A 26,076-nucleotide genomic window follows, 5' to 3' on the forward strand; every position below is an offset into this window, starting at 1 on the left:
TGAATGATACCATTGAGCTATCATGTTTTCTTTAATACTGACGATTATGTAGGGATTTCTCATGTTTTATGTATTTTTTTAATATTGCCTTATTGTTTTGTGCATCCTTGTGTTCAGAGCAAGATTAAGAATTGTTTTCTTGATTTTAAGCACTACGCGCACTTTTCTAAATATGGCAGGATTAACATTTGGAGGATTCTCATTTAAACATGTGCATAGTATACAAAGAAGTTCCATAGGTATCAATCAATCAATCAATCATTGGCATTTATAAAGCGCGCTACTCACCCGTAAGGGTCTCAAGGCGCTGGGGGGTAGGGGGTTATTGCTTGTACAGCCAGGTCTTGAGCTGCCTTCTGAAGGAGAGATGGTCCTGTGTTAAGCGGAGATGGCTGGGGAGAGAGTTCCAGGTCTTCGCTGCGAGGTAGGAAAAAGATTTGCCTCCGGCGGTGGCTTTGCGGATGCGGGGGACGGCTGCCAGGGCTTGTCCGGTCGATCACAGGGTGCGGGTGGGTATGTAGAAGGAGACGCGGTGGTTGATGAGTTTGGGTCCTTGGTTGTGAAGGGCTTTGTGTGTGTGGGTGAGGAGTCTGAACGTGATCCTCTTGCTGACTGGGAGCCAGTGAAGCTTTTCCAGGTGTCCGGAGATGTGGTGGTGGCTCGGGACGTCCAGGATGAGGCGTGCGACGGCGTTCTGGATTCGTTGGAGTTTCTTCTGTAGTTTGATCGTGGTGCCGGCGTACAGGGTGTTGCCGTAGTCCAGGCGGCTGGTGACGAGGGCGTGGGTGACGGTCTTCCTTGTGTCGGTGGGGATCCAGTGGAAGATCCTGCGGAGCATGCGAAGGGTGTTGAAGCATGCCGATGTGACAGCGTTGACTTGTCTGGTCATGGAGAGGGAGGAGTCCAGGATGAAGCCCAGGTTGCGGGCGTGGTCGGTGGGTTGGGGAGTGCTGCCTAGGGCGGGGGGCCACCAGGAGTCGTCCCATGCGGTGGGAGTAGGGCCTAGGATGAGGACTTCCGTCTTGTCGGTGTTGAGTTTAAGCCGGCTGTCCGTCATCCAGTCCGCTACTTCCTTCATTGCTTCGTGTAGTCTGGTTCTAGCAGAGGAAGGGTCGTTGGTGAGGGAGAGGATGAGTTGAGTGTCGTCTGCGTAGGAGATGAGGTGGAGTCTGTGTTTGCGTGCGATGTTTGCCAGGGGCGTCATGTAGATGTTGAAGAGGGTAGGGCTGAGGGAGGATCCTTGTGGGACGCTGCAGATGACCTTGGTCGCTGTTGATCTGAAGGGGGGAGGCGGACTCTCTGAGTTCTTCCGGCGAGGAACGTGATGATCCAGTCCAAGGCCTTGTTGAGGCGCTGTATCAGGGTGCGGTGGCATACCGTGTCGAAGGCTGCGGAGAGGTCAAGGAGTATGAGGGCCACGGTCTCTCCCTTGTCGGTCAGGGATCTGATGTCGTCCGTGGCTGCGATGAGGGCGGTCTCGGTACTGTGGTTGGCCCTGAAACCGAACTGCGAGGGGTCGAGTGATTCGTTGGTTTCGAGGAAGGTAGTCAGTTGAGTGTTGACGGTTTTCTCAATAACCTTTGCTGGGAACGGGAGGAGAGAGATGGGTCGGAAGTTCTTGAGGTCTGTGGGGTCTGCTGTCGGCTTCTTGAGGAGGGCGTTGAGTTCGGCGTGTTTCCAGCTCTCGGGGAAGGTGGGGGTGGTGAAGGATGTGTTGATGACGTCTCGGAGATGGGGGGCGATGATGTTGTCGGCTTTGTTGAAGATGTGGTGGAGGCATGGGTCGGCGGGTGATCCTGAGTGGATGGAGTTCATCGTGCGGGTGGTTTCCTCGGTGGTGATCGGGTTCCAGGCGTGGATGGTGGTGCTGTGGGGGGTGGGTTCTGGTGGTGGGTTCGCGTTTGTTGTGGTGAAGCTGTTGTAGATGTCGGTGATTTTGTGGTGGAAGAAGGCTGCAAGAGAGTCGCAGAGGTCTTGTGAGGGGGTGATGGCGTTTTTTTCGGCGTCGGGGTTGGAGAGTTCCCTGACGATGCTGAAAAGTTCTTTGCTGTTGTGGGAGTTGTTGTCAAGTCTGACTTTGAAGGAAGATTTTCTTGCAGCGCGGAGGAGTTGGTGGTGTTTCCGGGTGGCGTTTTTGAGGGCTGACATGTTCTTGTCGGTCTGGTCGAGGCGCCAGGTTTTCTCGAAGGTGCAGCATCGTTTTTTGGAGTCCTTGAGGGTGGAGTTAAACCAGGAGCTTCTTTTGTGGTTGGCTCCGTTCGCTCGGGTCTTCAGGGGAGCCAGGATGTTAGCGCAGTCGGAGATCCAGCTCGTGAGGTTGTTGGCTGCTTCGTTGGGGTCTGAGGTGCTGGTGGGCGGGTTCTGGGAGAGAGCTGATGTGAGTTGGTCGGCGGTGATTCGGTTCCATTGTCTTCTCGGTGGTTGTTGAGCGTGGTGGTGGGTTGTGGTTTTCCTGTAGCTGAAGTGGACGCAGCTGTGGTCCGTCCAGGAGAGTTTGGTGGTGTGGTTGAAGGAGATGTGTTTGCTGGAGGAGAAGATGGGGTCGAGCGTGTGTCCGGCGTAGTGGGTGGGGGTGTTGACTAGTTGCTGAGTCCGAGGTTGGAGAGGTTGTCTAGTAGGGTGGTGGTGTTGTTGTCGTTGTAGTTCTCCAGGTGGAAGTTGAGGTCTCCCAGGAGGATGTAGTCGGCGGAGGGGAGGGCGTGTGGGCTGACGAAGTCTGCGATGTCTTCGCTGAAATTGGTGCGTGGTCCGGGGGGTCTGTAGATGAGGGTTCCTCTGAGGGTGGTTTTGGGGTCGCTGTGGATTTGGAAGTGGAGGTGTTCAGCGTCGGAGAGTGTGTGGTCGGTGTTGGTTGTGATGCGGATGGAGCTCTTGTGGACGATGGCGATGCCGCCTCCGGGGCGGTTGGTGCGGTCTTTCCTGATGATTTTGTATCCGTCCGGGATGGCTATGGCGATGTCGGGTGCCGAGGAGGGGTTCATCCAGGTCTCAGTGAGGAAGGCGATGTCCGGGGCTGTTGAGTCGATGAGGTTCCACAGTTCGATGGCGTGTCTGTGGACGGATCGCGTGTTGATCAGGATGCACTCGAGGTTGTGTCCGGGGGTGTTGTTCTTGTGGGGTGCGTTGGGGGTCCGTAGGCAGGTGAATCGGCAGTTGCGGCAGGTAAAAAGACCGTGGGTGCGTCTCGGGGTGGTGCGGCAGCAGCCCGGCGCTCTGCCGGGGTTGAGTTTGGTCAGGGCGGCGGTGTCGTAGGTCAGGCGTGGGAGCTGTGGGTAGCGGGGGCCAGGGGTCATGGCGCTGGGTGCGGTCCAGGTGCGGACGGGCGCAGACGGGCTTGCCTTAGGCGCGCCTTTGGCGCGCCTGTGGCGCGCCCGCTGCACACGTCCGCTGCGCGGTCTCGCAGCGGCCGCCATATATGGGGTAGCCGGGGAGGAGGGGTCAGCTGGGAGGCGGGCGGCGGGAGGGTAGGCGGGGGAAAAAACGGTGGTAAAAGCGGCGAGGGCAAAAAAGCGAAAAAAGACGAGAAGCGAGAGAAACGAAGCAAAAGGGGAACCGGGCACTAAAAGGGGGGCACAACAACAACTGGGAACTCTGGGGGGCACGCACTCGGGAAACAAGGAAAAAAAGGGGGCAGCACTCACAACAACAGCCGGGCACGCACTTGGGGAACAAGGAAAAAAAGGGGGCAGCACTCACAACAACAGCCGGGCACGCAACAAGGAAAAAAGAGAGCAGCAGTCAGAATCACACAGAATCGCACAAAAGGAGGCAGGCAATCACAGACGGATATACATAACATCATGCTGCAACTATAGTAAGAATATAATGGTAGCGATAGAACGGTGCTCGATATGTGAGCGCATCATGTGCGATGGGAGAAATAGCCATTTAGGCATTAATTAGGTGCGTCACATGAATGGGGTGTGAGTCATTAATGAGGAAGTATAGGCGTTCTGAATCATAGCGCACCACGTGCAGAGGGAGAACAGACAGCCGAGGCATTGGTTAGTTTTGTCACATGAGAGGGGCGGAAGCCTACAATGAGGAAGTATAACTCACGGGGGCAGCGGTTGTTTTGAATAATGGCGACTACAGGAGCAATATCGCATTAAAATCCACGAGTGCTGGCATACACGCTTTCATAGTAAGTACAGATACGACAGATTAGAGTAACCTCTGGGTGGCACTAAACAATGGTGGATAGTTGTGGTTATGTCACTGAGTGAACCTAAGTATCCTGCTTTGCATCGTGCACATTAAAAAAGCAAAGATAGGGCGATTTAAGCTGTTTAAATTAAGAGGGAACATTTCTGGTCTGGTTTGATTTATGAGTTTTTCTGTATGAGGGTCGCAAACTCTTCAGCACAGCTATGTATAACTTGATTTACAGAATTGACACTGTTGGTAATTGAGTATTATTCTGACCTGATTTCTTTTGTATTTATCCCTCAGACCCCTGAAGAAGGGTCGATATGCGACCCGAGATGCATTGGGTTTGTAAATAAAAGAACTGTACTCTGCCAAGATTAAGATGAAATGATGAATGAATTAATTAAGTACTTCAACAGATGAATGAATAAATTCATGGAATAATGTGAAACAAACAAGTTTTGGAGTTTTTGCTTAAGAATTTTATGGAATTGATTTAAGAAACATCTTGTTTTAGGTTAAAGTGCACACATCCTGGGGCTGGTTTGTCTGACCCACACAGCTTTGTATACTACTTGGCACTGTCAGACACAGTGTAATGGATGCAGTAGTACAGAATAAACTGAGTTAACTTTGGATTATTATTGTAAAATTAGAGTGCACTAAAGAAAGAAACTGTAACCATGAGATCAAACACATGTCCCTACAGTGGATGCATTAGTCCACTAAGCCACCAGACCCGGCTTATCCGTGTGCATGTTTATATATTCCTATCACTTAAAAAAACCAAACGTTACAGGGACATTTTAGTTAGGAAATAGAATTTTAAAAAACCTTAAAAATTCACTGAAAAAAAACAAAAGTCACAGGGATGTTATAGTTAGGCGCAGATTTCACTTGTACAAAACCAGTGAAATTCTGCATTTATAGTTACTTGCGCTAACTATAACTTATGCCCCCAATGCACTGTTTATTACCTCACATATTTCATAACTCATGACATGGTCAGTGACATCACTGATGATATCTCAAATGACATCACTGATGACATCATCAAGCAAGTGTAAGTGTCTTTAAGTGTTTATGGGTGTTAAACATATATACTTCCCTACTGCAAAAGTTAAATTACTATAGTAGGTGCACTACTACTGAGTGATACTACTTTTAACATATATCATGTGAGTGGCTGTGTGACTCTATGGGTGTGTGAGTGGCTGTGTGGGTGTGAAGGTGGATGTGTGAGTAGCTGTGTGGTGAGTGAGATGCTGTGTAAGTAGCTGCATTGGTGAGTGAGTCGGTGTGTCATTGGCTGTATGGGTGAGTGAGTGGCAGTGTCAGTGCCTCTATGGGTGTGTAAGTGGGTGTATAGTGACAGTATGGATGAGTGAGTGGGTGTCTGAATGGCTGTATGCGTGAGTGACTGTATGTGTAAGTGGCTGTGTGGGTGGGTGAGTGAGTGGGTGTTTGCTTAAGTGAGTTGGTGTGAGTGGCTGTATTGGAGTATGTCTGTGTGAATGGCTCCTTGAGTGAGGGAGCAGATGTGTGAGTGCTTGTATGTATGTGTGAATGGGTATGTAAGTAGTTGTATGAGTGTGTGAGTGCTTGTATGGGTGAGTGAGTTACTTACTGTGTTCAGAGGCTGTATCGGAGAGTGAGTGGGTGTGTAAGTGACTATGTATGTAAATAAGTGGATATGTGAGTCGCTTTATGGGTGAGTGTGTGGCTGTGTGAATGGCTGTAGAGGTGAGTGCATGGTTGCATGAGTGGCTGTACAAGTGCGTAAGTGGGTTTGTGAGTGACTCTATGGAGGAGTGAATGTGTGTGTGAGTACTGGTATGGGTCCGTGAATGGGTGTGTTACTGGTTGTGTGCGTGAATGGGCGTACAAGAGGTTGTACAGGGGTGTGAGTGGGAGTTGGTCTGTGGATGATGTCATCAGTGATGTCTCTGAGCATTTCATGAGTGATGCAATATGTGAGGCAATAAGGTTTTTTAAATTGTATTTCCTAATTATAATATCCCTGTAGCCTTTGGTTTTTTTAAGTGAATTTCTATTTTTTTTTTAACGAGTAGTTGCGTTTGCAGAGTGGAAGAAAAAGAGAGCAGCGCCTCTGACCAGCTCTCAGGAATCCTGCTATGTCAGACTTACTGGAGGTAACAGGAAGGCTTCTGGCCCCCCCAGAACCCTCAGCATCCAAAAAGACTTGATGCTACAAACGGCAGTGCGCCGGAGGCGCGTTTGCAGAATGGTGGAGAAAAGGGGCGTGGCCTCCGAACACCACTCAGCAATTTCACTCCGTGGAACATAAAGGAGGTAACAGGAGGGCTTGTCGACCCCTAATGACCCTTAGGAGCCAAGGGGACTTCATCCCCCAACCAGATGTGCGCCAGGAGGCGCATTTAGGCGTGGTGGAGAAAATGGACTTCGAAGTCCACCCAGCAATCGTGCTCTATGGTACTTACTGGAGGTAACAGGGGGGCTTGTTGGCCCGCAAGGACCCTCTGGAGCCAAGAGGACTTAAGCCCCCAACCAGATGTGCACAAGGAGGCTCGCTTGCAGAGTAATGGTAAAAGGGGGCAGAGCCTCCGGCGACTTGCCGGTTTCTTTTTTAAAAAAGATTTTATTATTAGGGGAGGGGTTCTGCTTGCCCCTCCCCCCTCCTCTCGGGCCAATTTCGGCTCCGGGGATTCAATCCGCTAGGGCCCAGCTTCTACTGTGGGTGCCCTGGTCTCACACAGGGCACCCACATTTTAATGTTGGGGACCGCGGGGATAGCCTGAAAGGCCCCCATGGTCCCTGCGGGAGCTGGAATTGCTTTGACAGAGAGGGGCTGTGAACAGTCATCTCCCTTTCTGTCAAAGCAATTGTTCTTACTTTCAGCAAGCTCTCACTGAAAGCAAGCACAGTTTGCTATGGATTGGCAGGAGTGGTAAAGCTCCTGCCAAGCTACAGCAAACAGCTATGTCCTAGGGGTGGGCTTCCCGGGACATAGCAGGAGCCAGTCCTGGGAGGGTGGCGGCCCCCATGTCCAACTATGGCTCTCGGAGGGGTCCGCATGGCCTCCCTTCAATGCACGTCACTGCCCCGGGGAGGTTCTGGTCCCCAGGGCTGCAGGGGACCACGCGCCCCCCCACTTTCAATGTTACCATTTACCCTGGGGAGGTGGCTGTCCCCAGAGCTGTGGAGGGGGCCAGAGACCCCGCTTGCATTAATATTACATTTAGCCCTGGGGAGATGCCAGTTCCGGGGCTGCAGAGGGGGCCACACAGGGGGCTGTGCACCCCCCATATCCATGTCATAATTAGCCCTGGGAGGTGACGGTCCCCGGGGCTGCCGAGGGGCTCGTGTGCCCCCCGCAATAATACAACAGTTGCCCTGGTGAGGTGCAGGTCCCCAGGACACTGGGTTGCCCATGGCAACCCATGCATAAATTGTTAAGAATGCCCCGGGTAGGTGGCAGCCCACGTGGCTCGAGCGGCCCCCTCCTACATATTTTGGACATGCCCCTTGAGCCTTCGTGGATCCAGCGCGACTCCCGCCGAAAAGTTTTGACAAAAATGCTTTTTCGGCCCTGCGGGGTCCCTGTGGGTCCTCTGAGAGGCCTAGGGGGGGTCAGGATGTTTCAACCCTGCCCCCTTTTCTTTTTTTACATATTTTTTCTGGGACTCAGTTTAGGCCGAGTCCTCCCAAAATGGCTGCCAACACTTCTTGGTTTGAAGTGTTGGCAGCCAATCAGATCTCAGCACAAGATCAGAAGGGTTCGCAGATTCTCCATGTCCCTAGATATACAACTAGAAATTTCTTCAGCAACTGAATTAATTTACATCATTTAACAAAAAGGTCCCTTTCTGGACCAACAGCTACCTTTCAGACACATTTGGTGTAATTCCATTCAGCAGGTCGGGCTGTAGAACATGTCTAAAGTTCCTTTGGAAATTAACATGAAGGAAAATGCGTTTTGGCACACCCTATTTTTCTCTGCCCCCGCTTGAGAGATCACCCAAAATTTTCAAGACAGCAGCTGAAGTGCCAAATTCATTGGCAAATGAAAAAACGTTCTTCCCATGGAAACTACATCCTAACTATAACTACCTACTAGCGACTGCCAGTAACTAATATATAACACTATTATTTAAAATATATATTTTACATTATATTACATTTTTTTTTTCAATTTACTACTATAAAAAGCAGATTTATATAAAATATAACCTAAATTAACATAACAAATGCAAAACATTAAATAAATTAACAAATTCATTAAATATTTTAAAAAGACATTCACTGAAAAGTTTTTAAAACACTATACCAAAAATATGTGTGTATATATACACACAAATGATCTAAAATTAGAGAATAATCATATTAGATGTATTTAAACAATTTAAAAAAAGTATTGATGTCTGAGAATAATAGATACACTATTCACACTCCAGTCTGTGCAGCAGTAGGGAAAGCGTTGGACTTCAGAGGGGTAAGATTTACAATTCCCACTCCACTGTATGCAACAGTGGGGAAAGCGTTGGACTTTAGAGGGATTAAATGTACTATTCCTACTCCAGTCTGTGCCACAGTAGGGAATGGGTTGAACTTCACAGGGGTTAGATTTATAAGTCTGTGCAACAGTAAGGAAAGTGTTGGACTTTGGAGGGGATACATTTAGTATTTCCACTCCAGTCTGCACAACAATAGGGAAACTTTTGGACTTCGGAGGGGTAACATTCACTATTCCCACTCTAGTCTGTGCAACTGTGCGGAAAGTACTGGACTACCGAGGGGTAACATTTGCTATTCCCACTCCAGTCTGTGCAACAGTATGGAAAGTGTTGGGACTTGGGAGGGATTACATTTACTATTCCCACTCCAATCAATGCAACAATAGAGAAAGTGTTGGACTTGGGAGGGGTTAAATTCAATATTACCACTTCAGTCAGTACCACAGTAGGTAAAGCGTTGGACTTGGGAGGGGTAATATTTACTATTACCACTCCATCTATGCAACAGTTGAGAAAGCGTTGGACTCCGAATGGGAAAAATGTACTTTTCCAACTCTAGTCTGTGCTACACAGGGAAAGTGTTGGACTTCAGACGGGTTACATTTACTATTCCTACTCCAATCAGTGCAACAACATGGAAAGTGTTGGACTTAGGAGGGCTAAAATTTGCTATTCTGACTCAAGTCTGTGGAACGGTAGTGAAAGCGTTGGACTCCAGAGCAGTAACATTTACTAATCCCACTCCAGTCTGTACAATAGTAGGGAAAGCATTGGACTTCAGAGAGATAAATGTACTATTCCCACTCCAGTCTGTACAACAGTCGGGAAAGTGTTGGACTTCAGACGTGTTAAATTTACTATTCCTACTCTGAAAAAGGGTTGGACTCTGGGGGGGTAACATTTACTATTCTGACTCCAGTCTGTGCAATAGCAGGGAAAGTGTTGGACTTCGGACGGGTAAAACTTACTATTCCGACTACAGTCTGTGCAACAGTAGGGAAAGCGTTGGACTTCAGAGCGGTAATAGTTACTATTCCCACTCCAGTCTGTACAACAGTTGGGAAGGCGTTGGTCTTCGAAGGGGTAACAATTACTAGTCCCACTCCAGCCTGTGGAACAGTAGGAAAAATAATTAACTTCAAACACATAACATATATGAAATATAACCCTATTAATTGATAACAAATATAAAACCCTTACTATGAACTTTATTAACTAAAGAAAAATATATACATATATTTTTTTAAAAATTAAAACGATTAAACAATTAACATGATTAGTAAACAATGTAATAATTATAAAGTTAATTTGTTGTATTTATTTATTACTTAATTGACTTACCACACTATACCTCACAAACCTAGCAGCCCACATTTAAAATATAACTAAAATAAATAAATGTAACACAATTAACATCATTAATAATAAAATAAATAAAATAATTGTTAATTGTTCATCAATTATTACTTAATTAATTTCCCACACTATACCCTAGAAACAACAGCCACACATCATAAACAACTTAACAAATATAATTATTACACAATTAACATAATTAATAATCAGTTAAACAATTAATGATAAATTGCTAATTAATTATTAATCATTACTTAATTAACTTCCCACTATATACCCCTACAAACCCAAAAGCTCGCACCCAATATAAAACTTAGAAAATATAATTATCACTCAACTTACATATTTATTAATCAATTACATAATCAATAATAAATTAATAAATAATTATACATTATTACTTAGTTAACTTCCCACCCTATAGCTCTAAAAACCCAACAGCCCGCACCTAATATAAAACTTAGAAAATATAATTATTACTCAACTTACATATTTATTAATCAATTAAATAATGAATACATTAATAATTAATTATCAATTAATTATTACTTCATTAACTTTCCATCCTATTCCCCTACAAACCCAGCTACCACACATACATAATACACAACTCAAAAAATATAATTATGACACAATTAACATAATAAAAAATCTATTAAATAAAAATAAATAGTTAATTAATTGTTACTTGTCTCCACAGTTGCAGATTCAGAAATGATGACTGATGTCGCAAGTGTTTGCAGGTCTCCCTTTCTGAGGAGAAGTCTGGTTGGTTGTTGGCAGTTGAAGTAGGTCCACAGAAAGGGGTGGGTGAGTCCCTAACAAATGTCCTTCATACCTTCCTGCACCATCCCCGAAAGGGAGCACAAGATTGAAGTCTGATGTTTCATGAGGTCATTATGCTCCCTCTGCAACTGATATTGCTCCCCCAGGAAATCATTGTTTTTTCAGAGGAGAACTATAACTGGGGCCATCTGATCTTCATTTCTGGAAGCTGTACCAAGGATGTTTTGGCCCACAGTTGTACGAAAACTATGGGCATCAAATGCCTTACTCACACGTGCCAATTCAGGACTACCTCTACCCTCACTACCCTGTGATATTGAAATGGTGTGCACTGTAGAAGTGAGTCCTGGCTTAACTGCAGATGTTGTTTCTTGAAGGAAATACAGGAACCAGGACTATGGTGCACAGTACTGAGCGGGTGGTGGGTGTGTGGCCAAAGGGATCAGAGGTTAAAACAAACTGTTGACAGGGGCCCGCACTACACTACAGGATGTGGATGGAGTGATTGGCTAAGTGAGGCTCACCCTTGCAGCCTCATCAGACAAACCAGATGAACCAGGCTGGCCGTCCTCGCAATCCAGAAGCGCAGGGGACGTCTGTCTACTGAAGGCTTCTGCTGGAGTTGGACTGGCGGTTGAGAGATTTTCTGTGGGGTGCGGACTTCAACTGTGGACGATAGTCCAGCAATGATATTGGGAATAATAATTAATAAATATGAAACTAAGATATCTAAACATTTGATACATGAGCGTCTGGGTAGAATGCTTTCTACAATGGGTAACTTCATTTAATATAGATATTAGCACACTCCTTTATGCGTGCCTAAGAGACAGATATGGGATAGAATGTTGTTGGAAATATGTTGTCTGTCCAATTCCACATATGACTGGCTCTCAGTCATGCTTGACACGAAGTACAATTCTAAACTTTTCTACATTTTTTGTTGCATATGTTTGGTGAAAATATTTATTTTTAAGACATTCATTTATTTTTAACACAGGTGTTACATGGCAGCTGTATGTTGCCTGACCCTAAAACAGAAACCCACTAGCTGGTAAATATCTGACATAAGTGGTACTACTTACCACTAAAACCTAACTGAGCTGGTAAATGTGACATAAGTGATACTATTTGCCACTAAAAACCTATCTGAGCTGGGAAATATTAGACATAAGTGATACTACTTTCCACTAAAATCTAACTAAATTGAATAATTATTTGTTTTCCGTGTTAGTAAAAGTTTCATTAGATAGATACCACCCTTGGTGATATGTCACAGGAGTGGCTGCAGTTATTTCAACAACACTGATGTCCTCCAGCCTGTTAACACTGAAACAAAATGTACACTTCATAATACAATATCGGCATAGCAAAGTGAAAATGGCTTAGCGTGGGTATGGCAGTACCTAGGACTTGCCAAGTATAGGCACAGTACAAAAAGTCAACAGTAAGTGTAGTAACCTGTTGTGCCTGTGGAGTACATGGTTAAAATACACAGAACAGAGACTGTTAGAAAACAATCTGAAGTGACACACCGTTCTCTACTCACCCCTTTGCTATATGTGAAAATTCTCTTTTTCTACATGTCACACGTCTAAACCTGTTATATGTCGAATGTATACATGATTATGCATAACAGTTTTATTTGTAAAGATGGCTAACCATGGGCTATTATCTGAGATGTTCCACTAACCGTCTCCTCAAAGATGTAGGCCCTAGGGAGGAGTCACAGATGAAATGTAAATAGTTCACTAAAAAATAATTTGTAACTATATTTGAACAAACACAACCTTTCAGAATTTTGTAGAATACTAAAACTAAATAATTTTAGTAGGGGCTATGGCAAGAATAAAGAAGATGCAGAAAATGTTAAAGTTTTGGGCATTTTTTGCAAGGTTATAGATCCCTATGACTACATACCGGCCTGAGTTGTTGGGAACAAATGTTTTGGCTCCTTAGAACATTACTGTACAGCCTGCAACTATTAATATACTCATAGTCCTGCTAAAACAAATTAATTGAGATATAAGGACGAACACCTTACACCATGAGTATAGAGAGATGATCTCTCTAATTACAAACTTTACTGATGAATAATGTAGGACTAAATGTTGAAATGAAAGGTAAATTTAGATTAAGGACCTAAAATAAAATCTTTTGAAATAATAAAATCGAACACATATACGGAGACAAATATTAACAAGATTGAGTACCACATGGATGATGAAATACAGCGATTTACCTAACCTATGCCCACTCGACCAGGGATTCCTGCAAAACCTTCTGAGTACAAGATTCCATACTCCCTCTCCTCCCAGGGAAAAAGGTTCATGGACCTGAGAGGACCTCCACCTGTCTGCTGGGCCTCAGGGTGACCTTTGGAGGTAAGGGAGCTCACTCTCCACCGCAATTCATTCCAGCGCTTCACAATATCATCCTGTGAGTGCCTGATGCTAGAGATTGCATTCAATCTTGTGACATGTCTCTCTCACATCTGCCTTTGCTGGGTAACAGTGTATTTTGAACAAGGACACAACAAACAAATGTGGCTCTACCCTAATAATCTCACCAACCATTACAGTTAATTCTGTCTCTGAAAATCTAGGATTCCTTCTTGGAGCCAAGGTGAGACAAAAAAAAAAAAAACAAGCCAACTTAAGGAAAAAATACAAACTATTTAGAAGCTATAATCCAAACTTGCTGTAGGTCTTGCTGCTTGCGGTTGTTGTTTAGGGAAGGGTGTGTTTGATAGTGTGGTCTGCAGGTGTGAGTAATATGGACATTTAGCTCATGTTTGTTTGATTTAAGCGTCCGTCATTAAGATGTTGAATACGTCTACAAAGTAATTACTCCATCACTACACCTCTGTAGCCCCGCCAACATGATGGACACAATAATTCTGGTGGTTTGTAAATCACCACCTTAAAGCGGATAAAGTACGTTCTGATGAAAGGTGAGTTTACGACAAAGAGAGAGGAGAACCGCTGGCCCGATAGATAAACCTCCATCAATCTGACGGAGATTCTCCCATCAAATATATAAATCAGGCGAGAAAACCTTCTCCAGCATGATAGATAGCATGAAGCATTTGTCACGAAGGATGGATGGCCTGACGCCAAGATATAAAACAGGCCCTAAATCATTGACCAACCAGGCTAACTAAAGCCAAAAGTTTCAGTTCCACCCAAATCGCCATTTTGGCACCAGAAATACCACAAGAATTGCACAACACCAAACGGGCCGAGCCCATTGTCGGTAGAACGAAGTACCGTGCGGGTAACACAAACAGTTTTGGGCTGATTCATAAAAGCATTTATGAGCACAGAAAGTAGTAATATATGAGAACTCTTTTATGTACGCTCACATGCCTTTATGAATTGACCCTGAAATTTCCATTGAGAAGTCTTCTCTACATCTACTAAATGTATATATGTATACTCACTGAATATTCGCCTAATATTCCAACTTTAGATGTTTGGGGCAATTTTTACAAAAGCGTGCAATAGTTTTTTAAAAGGGCAATATAGGAGAGAAAAGGTTACGTACCTGTAGTACCGGTTCTGCATCATAGGAATCTTCATTGAAGTGATTCATGCTTGAATAATTATCCGGCGTTTGTGGGGACTCAAGAGCACCATTATATAGTTCAGTCTCATGGAAAAGAGCGTCAAAGAATTTCTTTGTTCATGAATCTTTAAAGTATATCTGTTGAATGGAAGCCTGCAACACTGGTCTAATTTTTCTTAAATATTCAGATTAAAAACTCCCATTTCAGATTTAAAACGTCATTTTAACCTTGAAACTGAAAAAGGAGCTTATCCATTAAAGAACCTGGGAGGCACCCGACCCAGCATGCCTTGTAATGGCAGTTGCCTCGCTCACCGAGTTTTTTTTTTCAGGGTAAAAGTGGGTATATGCAAACATATGTATAACTAAACAACACTATATTCCAGTAGCCAGGGAGGAGGGTGGGTCATTTATGAATTCAATGACGGTTCCTATGATGCAGAACCAGGACTACAGGTATGTAAGATGTTCTTCTGCATCGTAGGCTCTTCATTAATAGCCATAAATGCCTGTCTAGAGTAGTGACTTCATATATCTAAAATAAGCTGCTGGAAGATATGAAGTCAGTATAGTTTATCCAAAGTTAGATGTTTATGAAGAAAAGATCTACCCTTCATAAAAAAGGACAAACATTGTATACATTCACTTTAAGGGATTTCGGAGAGTCTCTTGTCCAACTCTGGCTTCAGCTAGAGTATCAATATCTAAACAATGATGTCTACTGAATGTGTGAAATGATTTCCAAGTAGCAGCTTTACAAATATCTGCAATAGGAATATTCTTTTTTCGTGCAGTGGTAGCTGATTTTTCTCTGCGGTAATGTGTTTTAGGTTTCCCTGGTAAAGGTTTATGTGAGATCTGATAACATAATGTAATACAACCTGCTATTCATCTAGCACTGGATTGTTTTGAAGTGGCTAACCCTTGCCTGATGGGACGATAATTGCCAAAGAATTGAGTGTTGTTATTATTTCTTTTGCCTTATCTAGATGGAATCACAATACCCTTTTAATGTCTAGAGAGTGTAATGATCTTTGAGCAGGGGTCAAAGGATTAGGGAAAAAAGTTCGAATTATAATTGATTTATTTATGTGAAATTCGGACACCACTTTTTATAAGAAAGAAGGAAGTGTTCTTAGAACCCTATTCGAGTGAAAACTGTAAAAGGGTCCCTGGAAGATAAAGCCTAAAGTTCACTAAATCTCCTTGCTCATGTGGCATCAATCAGGAAAACAGTTTTCCATGAAAAATGCTGTAATGAAGCCTTAGGAATGGGTTCAAAGGGGGATTTGTAAGTCTAGTAAGAGCTAGATTCAGTTCCCATGGGGGAGATGGGTTTCTCAAAGCAAAGAGGGAAAAACCTTTTTGATACCGTCTAGGAAGTGCTTGATAACAGTAATTCTAAAATAAGAGCTATGATGAGGTAATTTCCTGTATGCCATTATGGCCACTAGATGCACCTTTAGTTTCAGTGTTGCCAAATATACTAAATATGGAAAGAGAACTTCTTCTTGACATGAAATCAGGTCTTAACCTTTAGGCTGGCACCATATGCAGGTTTTTTATTGTTTAAGTGCATAAAAACATGTTGTTGATGGGTGCATTGTTTTTCTCAAAATGTCCATGTATTCTTGTGGAAGATGTAAAGTATCCATGTTGTCTGAATTCAGGAGTCATGCAGCCAAATCCAATGATTTAAGGTCAGGTGGTGAATTTGGCGTTGAAGTCTGGAAATAAGATCTGGTCTGCATGGTAATCTCCTTTGTTTGATGAGTAAAAGGTCCAGGAAATCCAGACACTACCAGTGCCTTGGCCAGCATGGTGCTATTAAGATCATCTTGATGTTGGATCTGCATGGTTTGACAATCAGCGTTGTAATGAATGGGATCGAAGGAAAGGTGTGGCCCAATGGTGTTGACCAGTCTCTGTAAAGGGCATTGCCCACTGACTTTTGTTCTGGTGCTCCGGAAGCAAAGTCTTCGCATTTGTGTTTTTTTGTGGTGCTGAAATATAACGCTGGAAAACACAGTTTGTGAAAAACAGACAAAACTAATTTGTCGTTTAAGACCCAGTCGTGATTTTGTTCATGATGCCTGCTGATAAAATCTGCTTCTTGATTAATTTTCCCTGGAATAATGAAACCCTGAAAGATGTATTCCTCTTGCTGAGGTTCAACGCCCCATCACTTCTGCTTGGAGGGATAGGTGTCTGGATTTTGTTCTGCCCAGTTTGTTTATATAATGCGTGGTGGTAGTGTTGTCTTTCTAAATTATTATGTTGTTTGACTTTAGCGATGATAGGAAAGCCATTAGGGCAAGATGTACTGCTTTCAGTTCTAGTAGTTTGATGTAGTATGCTTGTTGTTTTTGAGACCAAAGGCCTTGGATTGGAAGACAGCCTAAATGTGCTCCTCAACCTGTCAGAGATGCATCAGTTACTATCATAGTCTTTGGAATTTTCATTTGGAACAATACTCTTTAGAGGAGATTCATACTGTTGCATCACCATGCTAGAAATTGCTTTGCTTGAATTGCTAGAAGGAAATGGAAAATTCAAATTGTCCATGACGGGAAATAGCGTTTACAACGCAACCGTTACAATGCATGCATTTACCCTGCATGCCGTTGCAACGAAAAAGGTGTGAAGCAGTGGGTAGAAGGCGTTGGATTTACCTCCAACACCTTCCCTACTGTTGCACACACTGGAGTTGGAATAGAAAATTAATCTATTCCAACTTCCAGCGCTTCCCCGACGGCAAGTCGGGGTAAAGTCTGTCATTGCAACGGCATGCAGGGTAATGGCATGCGTTGTAACGTCACATAACCGTCCATGACACTGCTGTAAAGGCTCAATATGAAGTCTCACATTTGGTACTATGTGGATGCAGGATGCCATGGACCCTAGTAGGGAGACAATCTGACGAGTGCTGGTATTACAGGTGTTCTTTAGGAAGATACATTTTTGTTGGATAGATAATATTCTCTCCTGCTAAGGAAACACTTTTTTGTTTTTATCTATGAGTGCTTCTAAGTAAACAAGAGCCTGCACTGGTACTTTAACTGAGTTTTACAAGTCTATATTTAGTGTTAGATGCTTCAGAAGAGATACTGTGAACTGAAAATATTGTATTGCTATTGCTGGAGTATTCGCTTTTATGAACCAATCATACTCTAGATATAGATATACAAATATGTTCCATTTTCATTGATGGGCCGTGACTACTGACATGCATTTTGAGAATGTTCTTGGGGTGGACTCGAAGACAAATGGCAGGACAGTGTATTCATAGTAGAACTTTCTCAACAGAAATCTTTTTTCTGTGCTGAGACTCAATCAGGATTGAAAATATGCATCTAGAAGATCTATTCATCAGAGCCAATTGCTTTTCATGCTGTGAGGAAACTTTTGATGAAGAGACAGCATTCTGATCTTCTCTTTTAGAATGAATGTACTTAATAGATGCACAACTAATATTGGCTGGTTCTGAATTGGATGGTTTTCTACATTGCTAAGAAATGTCTGGTTTATACTCCTTTGTTTTGTTGATGCAATGGAACTCTTTGTATAACTTTTTTGGACAAACAAGAGTTGAGGTACTTTTTGTAGGATGGGAAGTTGAGAATTCAATGTTGGTTTTGGTGAGCGACAAGGTGGAAGTGCCTTGAACCAAAAGTACCCTCTTTGGATGATGTTTCGTATCCATTTGTCAGTTGTTATTGATTTCCACTCTTCTAGATGATTTAGTTCCGCTCCGCTTACAGGAGTGGATAAATGAAGGAAGTGTATTAAGGCATCATTGCTTATTTCCAGAGGAATTTCTTATTGAGTGTGCCATTTTTGGCGGTGTTGATTTTCTTCTTTTATATCGTCAATGATATTGAGGATTTTGGCTTTGTTTTTTGTTGAGGCTAGTAAGGCCATTTTGGATGTTGTACTCTCTGTTGGAAAAAACAGCAGTCTCAGTTTATATTGTAGGTAGAACTTTTTTTGTTCTTCCAGTCCAATAGCCTTAAGAGTTTCTGCTTTATTAATGTAAACAATTTCCTCCTCGGTATATTGACCAAATAAAAAAGTGCCTAAGAATGGCAGATTAGCTATTTTCTTTTTAAAATCTTTAAATTGAAATTCCTTGAAAATAACAACATAGATAATGATACATACCCCAACCAACACCCACAGATTAGCTATTTTCAGGAGAGCTTCTGGGTTTAAACAAGACAGCCTGAACCAAGAGGAGCATCTACAAACCTACAGTGGCAGTGACCTGTCACAGAGATTTCTGCGGAACCTACTGCAGCACAAACTGTTTGGTCTGCTACTAAAGAACCTTCTTTCACCATCTCCATGAAGTCTTGTTGCCAATGTTTTGGCAAATCTTCCAATAACTACTTCATGCTGTCCCAGATCTCCCTGTAGTATCTTCTGAGGAATACTGTGGCACTTGTATTTTTCAGGTGTGTTGATGCTGTTCCATGCATGTTCCTGTCATAAGCATCAATTTGTATGCTCTCTCCTTCTGGGGGAGCATCAGATTCTGGTGCCAAAGCATGTTTACACCTAAGTGCTGTCACTATCACCATATCCGGTTTGGGACCTGATCTGAGAAAGGCCAGATCCTGATCGGGTGGTCTGTACTTCTTTAGTGAGTGAGATGTAACTGCTTTCACAGTGGCAGGAGTTAGAAATTTTTCTTCAGCTATCTCTAGTAAACCTGGGACTAGAAGTAACAAAGGTTTTGGTGTCGATCTCGGTTGTAGAGTTTCCAAAATGACTGACACAGCTGGCTGAGGTGTCTCTATAGGAATATTCAACTTTGCTGCACCCCTTGCCAGAACTTCCTTATGGCCTGTGACGATTGAGTAGGTGAGCATGGAAATTTAGGTATATACGAAGTAACATCAATATCTGTATCTGGAGATCAAGAACGAGTTGTTGATTTCATTCCTCTTGATAATGGAGAACCATCAGTAGACGTTGTCTACTTCTTATTTCGCCTTCAAAACTTGGAGGTGATAAATAAAGTAGAGATAGAGGAGCTTGAACAGAAACCTCAAATGGTGTAATCGGAGTTAAAGGCTTATATGAACGTGGATACAGGTCAGGTGAAGAAGCCAGAGGAAATCTAGATGTGAATAGACGTTGATTCCTCCCTGCATCATTTTTTTTTCTGCATTAGTGTTGGTCCTGTAGAGGAGATTGAGCAGCATGTGAAGCTGATGAATATATGATCCATAGTGTAGATAGTGATAAAGACCATAGGCCTTATTGTGACTTTGGACTACTGTAGGACCGCCAAAGCTGTGGCGCTGTCCCCCGCCAGAATAGTTAAATCCTGGTCTGGCGGGAGGTGCTGTTGCGGTTTAATGTGGTGGTCTGTCAGGCTGACAGAAGAGCCCAACAGGCAGACCGCCGCTCTCAGAACGCTGAATACATCTTCCTGCACGGTGTGGTATACATGGCCACACCGTACAGGAACTGGGGGTGCTAAACCAGGGAGGCACTACATGTCCCCCTGCCCCCACATGGGCGGTAGGGAGCCCTGTTAGGGCCCCCACTGTTGCCGCTCTATTACCCTTATCATGGTGGGTTCACCACCATGAAAAGGGCGGTGAAAGGGCAACTCCTAATATGATTGGCAGTGCCTCAGCAGCACCGTCAGCATATTAGTGCTCCTGACCGCTGCACAACCACCACGGGATCCATGATCGCAGCAGTCCTGTTACGATCCGACCGCCACACTCATAATACTGTGGGCAGGCCCACAGTGTGGCGGTGGTCAAATCGTCACCACGGGTTCGGTGGTTCTATGGACCACCAAACTTGTAATAAGGCCCCATGCCTTAGATAGCTGTGACAGTCAGTCAGACATTTTCTGTTTCTTTGCCATCAAGGTGAAGTCTTTTCACATTGACAGTGATGTGGTTGTCATACAGTGTATTTTCGCCATCACAGGTGTATACATGGCTAAATTGCAATTTTTCAACGTTTAGGATGATGAATGATGGTGTTGATGTTTCAACATCGACTGACCTCAGTGTTGATGGACTGATGGTGTTGAACTTCCTTTGACTGGTGAACAGGTCTACGCCGTTGGCTTCAATGGTGTCGTCGGTAATACTGATGTCGATATTCAGTGTCGTCTGGAATGATCTCGTCTTTTTTCTCTTGACTTTCCTCATGATGATCTTTTCTGGAGGAAATACCTTGAAAAGACAGAGCTTACTAGTTTCTTTTTTTATTTCTCTCCTCTTCTGCACTCATGTTTTCCAGCATACCTCTTATGTGAATGCCTTCTCTGTCTTTTAAGGTTCACTTTGGCATTTTCTGAGAAATATCGCAGTCAGGAACAGAGCGAAATGGAGGTAGACATATGAGCCACACTTTATGTGCATTAGTCACAGCTTTTTTTCTCCCAAAAGACGGGAAATTGGAGAAAAGTAATGTCAATATGATTGAAATCCAGTCAGAAATGTCTTTAAAAAATGGTTCACTCAAGACGTCTAAAAACGTGGACTGAAAGTCAAAGACGACACTATTTTTGATGAAAAAAAGGTTTGTTTTGAAGCTCAATTCTCAGAAGTGTTCCTAGGTTCCTTCTCCCTCAAGCTGGAAAAATTACCTGGGTGAGAGAGACAACTGCCAGTATAAGGCATGCTGGGTTGGGATGCGTCCCAGCAACTTAAAGGGATATGCTGCGTTTTCAGTCTCTGTTAAATGTAAGCCTAAAGGCTGCATTTTTACATTCATATTCTCCACTTCATAGTGGCATGGTGATATTATTTCTATTGAAAGATGACACAATACAGTTTTAAATCTGAAAGTAGACTTTTTATGCTGGGAGTCCTGGGGTCTGCGCAAACGATGGGGAAGTATTAAAGATTTCATGACTATCAATGAAGATCTTACGATGAAGAAATGACTTTACATACTCTAAAAAGACTTTTTGAATAGGTCCCTCCTAGTTTTGTAGTGGCAAAAAGAGCAAGAAAAGTCATGTTTTATGAATATTAGCATGTAGGGGATAAAAAAATAAATAAATACAGGACTGTTTCTTGATATATGTCATGACACTTACAAAATGGCTGATAAGGTTTATCAGCATGTTACCTAAGCATCCAGTGCAAAAATACCCAGCCTTTCCATCATGTCAAGCCTTCTTATATCTGCCATAAATATTTTGTCCAAGTGGGATTCAGATATCCGCTACACTTTTCCTTCTAGGAAATACTTGACCTTGACAGTGATCTTTAACTGTGATACAGACTGCCTCTTTAAGTAGTCCCAGTAAGCCTGCTTCGGGGGAAGCGAATTCTTTGAGTTAGGCACTTCGAAGAGCCTTACATTCAACTAAGGCTTATCTTCTCAAGAACCATTCTCATGTGTTAGAACAGTAAGAAGCAACCTGCCTATTTGATAGCCTGAGCATTTTGCAAATGGATTAGAAATATGCTAGCAGAGGGGTTGGTCCACAGCTATACCAAAAGGAATCTAAAGCCAATGCCAGTAGTTTCTACAGAGTTTAGGGTCTCTATCTTCAAGAGAAATATAGAGTTACCTTGTCAAGTGACAACAACTTACAAACAAACTTTTTCTTACTGGTTGCCAGTGCTTCACAATGAGTCATGCCTCAGACATCAGCCCAATAAAGGGCATCCACTACTAATTTTTCTTGATAAACATCCATCGGGACCATGACTGAGCATATATCTAACTTCTTACTATGGAAGCCGAGGGCTGGATCAACAGTTTGCAGTTCTTAGGAGGCTGAGGGACCAACAGGCCCGATCAGCCAACTCTAATCCACACAGAGTGTAAATGAGTGACCACCTCCAACGTTTTCCCACATAAAGTTGTGTTCTTTTGGATCATATTCTTTGGCTCGATGGTCATAACCTGTTCTTATTCTACTAATATTATGACATTTTCTTAAAGTACCTCACAAAACACAAAAGGTTACAATAAAAGGTTGGAAAGACGTTTGGGTTTGGACCATCAGAAAAGCACTCCTTTCAAAAAGCAGAATTGGGGGGTACTGCTGATACACCTGGCATACATCACTTGCTGGAGGCTCCCATGATCCGGAGAGGTAGTTTAAGAACAGGTTAAAAAAGAAATGGGGCTAGGACACAGTAACAGACTGTCTTGTTCACCGTCCCTGGCCAAAACGACCCTTGGCAAGATTCTATAGATGTAAATATTTAATAAAGTACAACATTTCCCACTCCTCACCACCATCTTGCTGTCTATCTGACAAAACGTCTCTATCTACAAAGTCAAAGGTGGACTCAGTCACCCAGACCAAGTCAGAGGCATTCTTTCTTTACATAAAGAAGAAAAACCAAAAGGTGGCACTTAATGGATCCCAATCACGAACTGAAACCCGCTTGGGCTGAGGAAAGGATGTTACAGTCGTCTTCCTACTGATTACTTTGAATAACATTACCCTGTCAAAGGTCTTGGTACTAACATCAATACAGCGATAATTGCTAGGCACACACCAATCTTATATACTGAGGCTTAACAATATGCTGTTTTGTCTGTCAAGTTACTAGAGACCAAAAACGTTTACAGTCACATTTAATGTATCCACAGTCAGTCTCAGGTCAGACCAGGCCACCTAGCAAATTATCAAGCAAATTACTCTTTCTAGGACATACTCAGGAAGGTACCCAGCTCACACTGCTGATTCTTCTTCGTAATTATTAGTACCCTGTGAAAGTCTCCTCAGTAAAGTAAATATATCTGCTTTTACCTAAGGGCTTCTACCATTCACTGAATGAGTACAAAAACCATTAATAACTTGCAACAGTTTACTAGCTTGCGGCACAATATTATATACATTATATGACAAGTCAAGAATTACATCTGAAAGCAGCAAAATGCTGTTAACCACTGCTGGGAGTTGGAACACTTAATAAATAACCGTATTAATAGGGCCGACTGCCAAAACCACATTCGGCAAGTACTCGGAACAAAATCTATTGACTGAAAGGAACACTGCAATAGGAGCATGCTTGCTTTCAAGGCACGAGTTCAGCATGGGTGTAAAACGCTGCAAAGGTTTTCTTACACAAACTTTGTTAATCTCACAAAAGCTACAAAAAAACATACAAATGTTGCCAACTGCTAGGAAAAGCTATGCAAAGTATGCACTCACCGAAAAACACTGGTGAGTTACAGTTTCACAGTACATGCAATGCTTCTGCGTGAAAGTGAACTTTGATGGGCCTTTCCATTGCGAGCGCCTTGAGCCCCTCGCAAGGAAAAGCTATGCAAGCTATGCCGTAGCACGCACAATACTTGGAAATTAGCGGCACGACATGTTGTTTATGTCCTCGCAAGAAAAAGACTTCCAAGTTCAGGACCAATGAACACTCAGAGGAGAAAAAAATGAGTTAGTCATAAGCAAAGGTAAAGCGGGGACCTCCATAAACCATGTAAAGGGCAATATCCCTAAACTGAGCGAAAACTGGCTTGTGTAATAAACACTTCGGATACCTTTAAATATGACAAGTGACTAACTAGAACTAGAAAGGTTGGTGAGAGCATAACAAATAATTCTTCTAGCTTGTTATTGCAGCAGTTGAAAGCAGTCGTGGTGTTCAAAGGATATCTGTCACTTAGTGGTATTATAACTTCTTTTAAGTATAGTTCCATCCAACATTTCCTGGCCATGTATCTTCCCGCACTTTACAATTGGGGTTAAGGGTTTCTGCATACTGGTGTCGTTTAGATCTTTGGCGGAGCATGAGCATAGCCATAAATTAGCAGCAGTCCCATCTCACTAAAATCTTTGTTCCCTCACCCCATTTAGGGGTGTGGTGTACCACTGGGTTTCCATCTGTGGAGCCTTGCTGTATGGTTTTCACTGCAGGTCACTTTGATGGTTGCTGCCTCACTATTTTTTACTTCTCGTGGCTGGAACGTGAGGCATGAAGTCTCTTGAGAGAAAATATACAAATGTCCCTGTGGTGCGGAAAGAAAACTCCTGTTTTAGGAATTTGTTACTGCAAAGCAAAAAATTAATGCAGAGTGGGTTACTTCAAAACTGATGGCCAGCTTGGCCTTCAACAATGATGAAGGTATATCCACTGCACCGGTGCATGCACTTTCATTACAGATATCCCTGCCAGGCAGTAGGTGAATCTCTAGATATGGCTGGTGGACCTCCAGCAAGACAGCGGAGTAGAGAACATCGGCTCACCAGGTAGCCCGCTCCCATACTCTAAATGATTCCCATTGTGAAACAGTTCACCTGAAGTGCCTTTGTCATAAAAAAAAACAAGGGAGCATTCAGGTCTCCAAAGTCCATAAGGGTACTTATTTTGTGAACTGACTGACTGACAGTAGAGAACCAGAGGAACTACACCCATACATCTCTTTGTTATACACATTATAATGGTTGATGTTAAATGGAGAGGATAAAGAGGCCCCAAAAAGAAGGGCAGATTTACAAGAAAGTGACGCATCTGTACAGATGCGTCACTTTCCCTGCGCCACCCTTAGAAACCCTTGCGCCACCATAGATGCTCCGTATTTACAATATGGCGCACTATGGCGCAAGGATTTACAGATGCGTCAGAAATTCTGACGCACCTAATGGCGGAAAAGTCACGTATTGCTAGAGTCATGTCGCAAGCATGACGCAACTCCAGCAATGCGTGTTGAGGCCTATTCCCACTACACTGCGCCACTACTTACGCCCGCTTGAAGCAGGCATAAGATTTTGACGCAGTGGCGTCCTAAAAGTGGCGCAGTGAAATCTTGTAGATTTCACTAAGTCACTTTTACGAGGCCTTCCGGCGTGGGAACGCCCACCCTGCATACATTATACCTGACGCAGGTATAATGTGACGCAGGGCTTTACAACATGAAGCATCTCCCTAGATGCCGCATTGCGTGCGTCGCTGTTGCATCAAAAAAGTGACGCAACTGCAGCGCAAAAGTCAGGCAAGGGGCTTGTAAATCTGCCCAAGAGTTTTTTTAATACAAGTAAGTGTCTGCCAAACACACTTTATGAGCTGGGACATAATGGTTAGTAAAACGCCTTTAGACCTTTTATCACTGGAATATAATAGGATCGATAGCCATGCTGAAAACATCATCACACAGCCTTTTTGTGGGGCAGTAACTATCCTCTCCTGCTCAGAGTACCCAGAGCCTGTACCTGCGGATGGTGTTTTCCACTCCAGGGATTCGCTCCATTCACTCCACTGGGCACCTTTCTTAAATCTTTTCTGATTCGTCCGGACCTGAACTTCATAGAGTGTATCTGGTTTGAGAACTGGGATTTCAAGCCACTGCTGATCCTGTCCAATGAGCAGAGTCTGTAAAGAGTAAGAGAGGAAAAGGCTGATACACTGATTATGTCTGACAAAAGAAGCCCTCTATCCCCACAGACTCTTAATTTCCTCCATGTCCTCACAAACTCTCTCTGATCATACAAGATTTGAGGCTACGGAATGTTTATAGTCCCTCTCACCTTTGCAATCCAGATAGAATAGTCCTTCTCTGCCCCTCCAACCCCATGAGTTCCCCCATCCCACAAGAGACTGCCTCTACCCTTCTCACTTCAGAGCCCCTTTTTTATCACTAGGTGGGGGGCATTGTCTAATCCTGTAACCCCTGCAGTGGTCCCTTTAGCCCACATCACAGAATGGGATGCTACTGCTTTCTTACCAGGTGTCCCCTTTTCATTTCTTAGAGGATATGATTATTTGGT

General features: G+C 43.5%; 1 protein-coding gene across 1 annotated transcript in view; it reads right to left on the bottom strand.

Moving 5' to 3' along the window:
- The window catches only part of IL2RB (interleukin 2 receptor subunit beta), a 401,650-nt gene that overhangs the window by 109,573 nt on the left and 266,001 nt on the right, over window positions 1-26,076 (bottom strand). The window contains exon 7 of the mRNA XM_085601347.1: window positions 25,522-25,681. Coding sequence (XP_085457473.1) covers window positions 25,522-25,681 — 160 coding nt within the window. The remainder of the gene's footprint in view (window positions 1-25,521; window positions 25,682-26,076) is intronic.

Source organism: Triturus cristatus, chromosome 4_2 (genome assembly GCF_964204655.1).
Source record: "Triturus cristatus chromosome 4_2, aTriCri1.1, whole genome shotgun sequence".
Classification (NCBI taxonomy): Eukaryota; Metazoa; Chordata; class Amphibia; order Caudata; family Salamandridae; genus Triturus; species Triturus cristatus.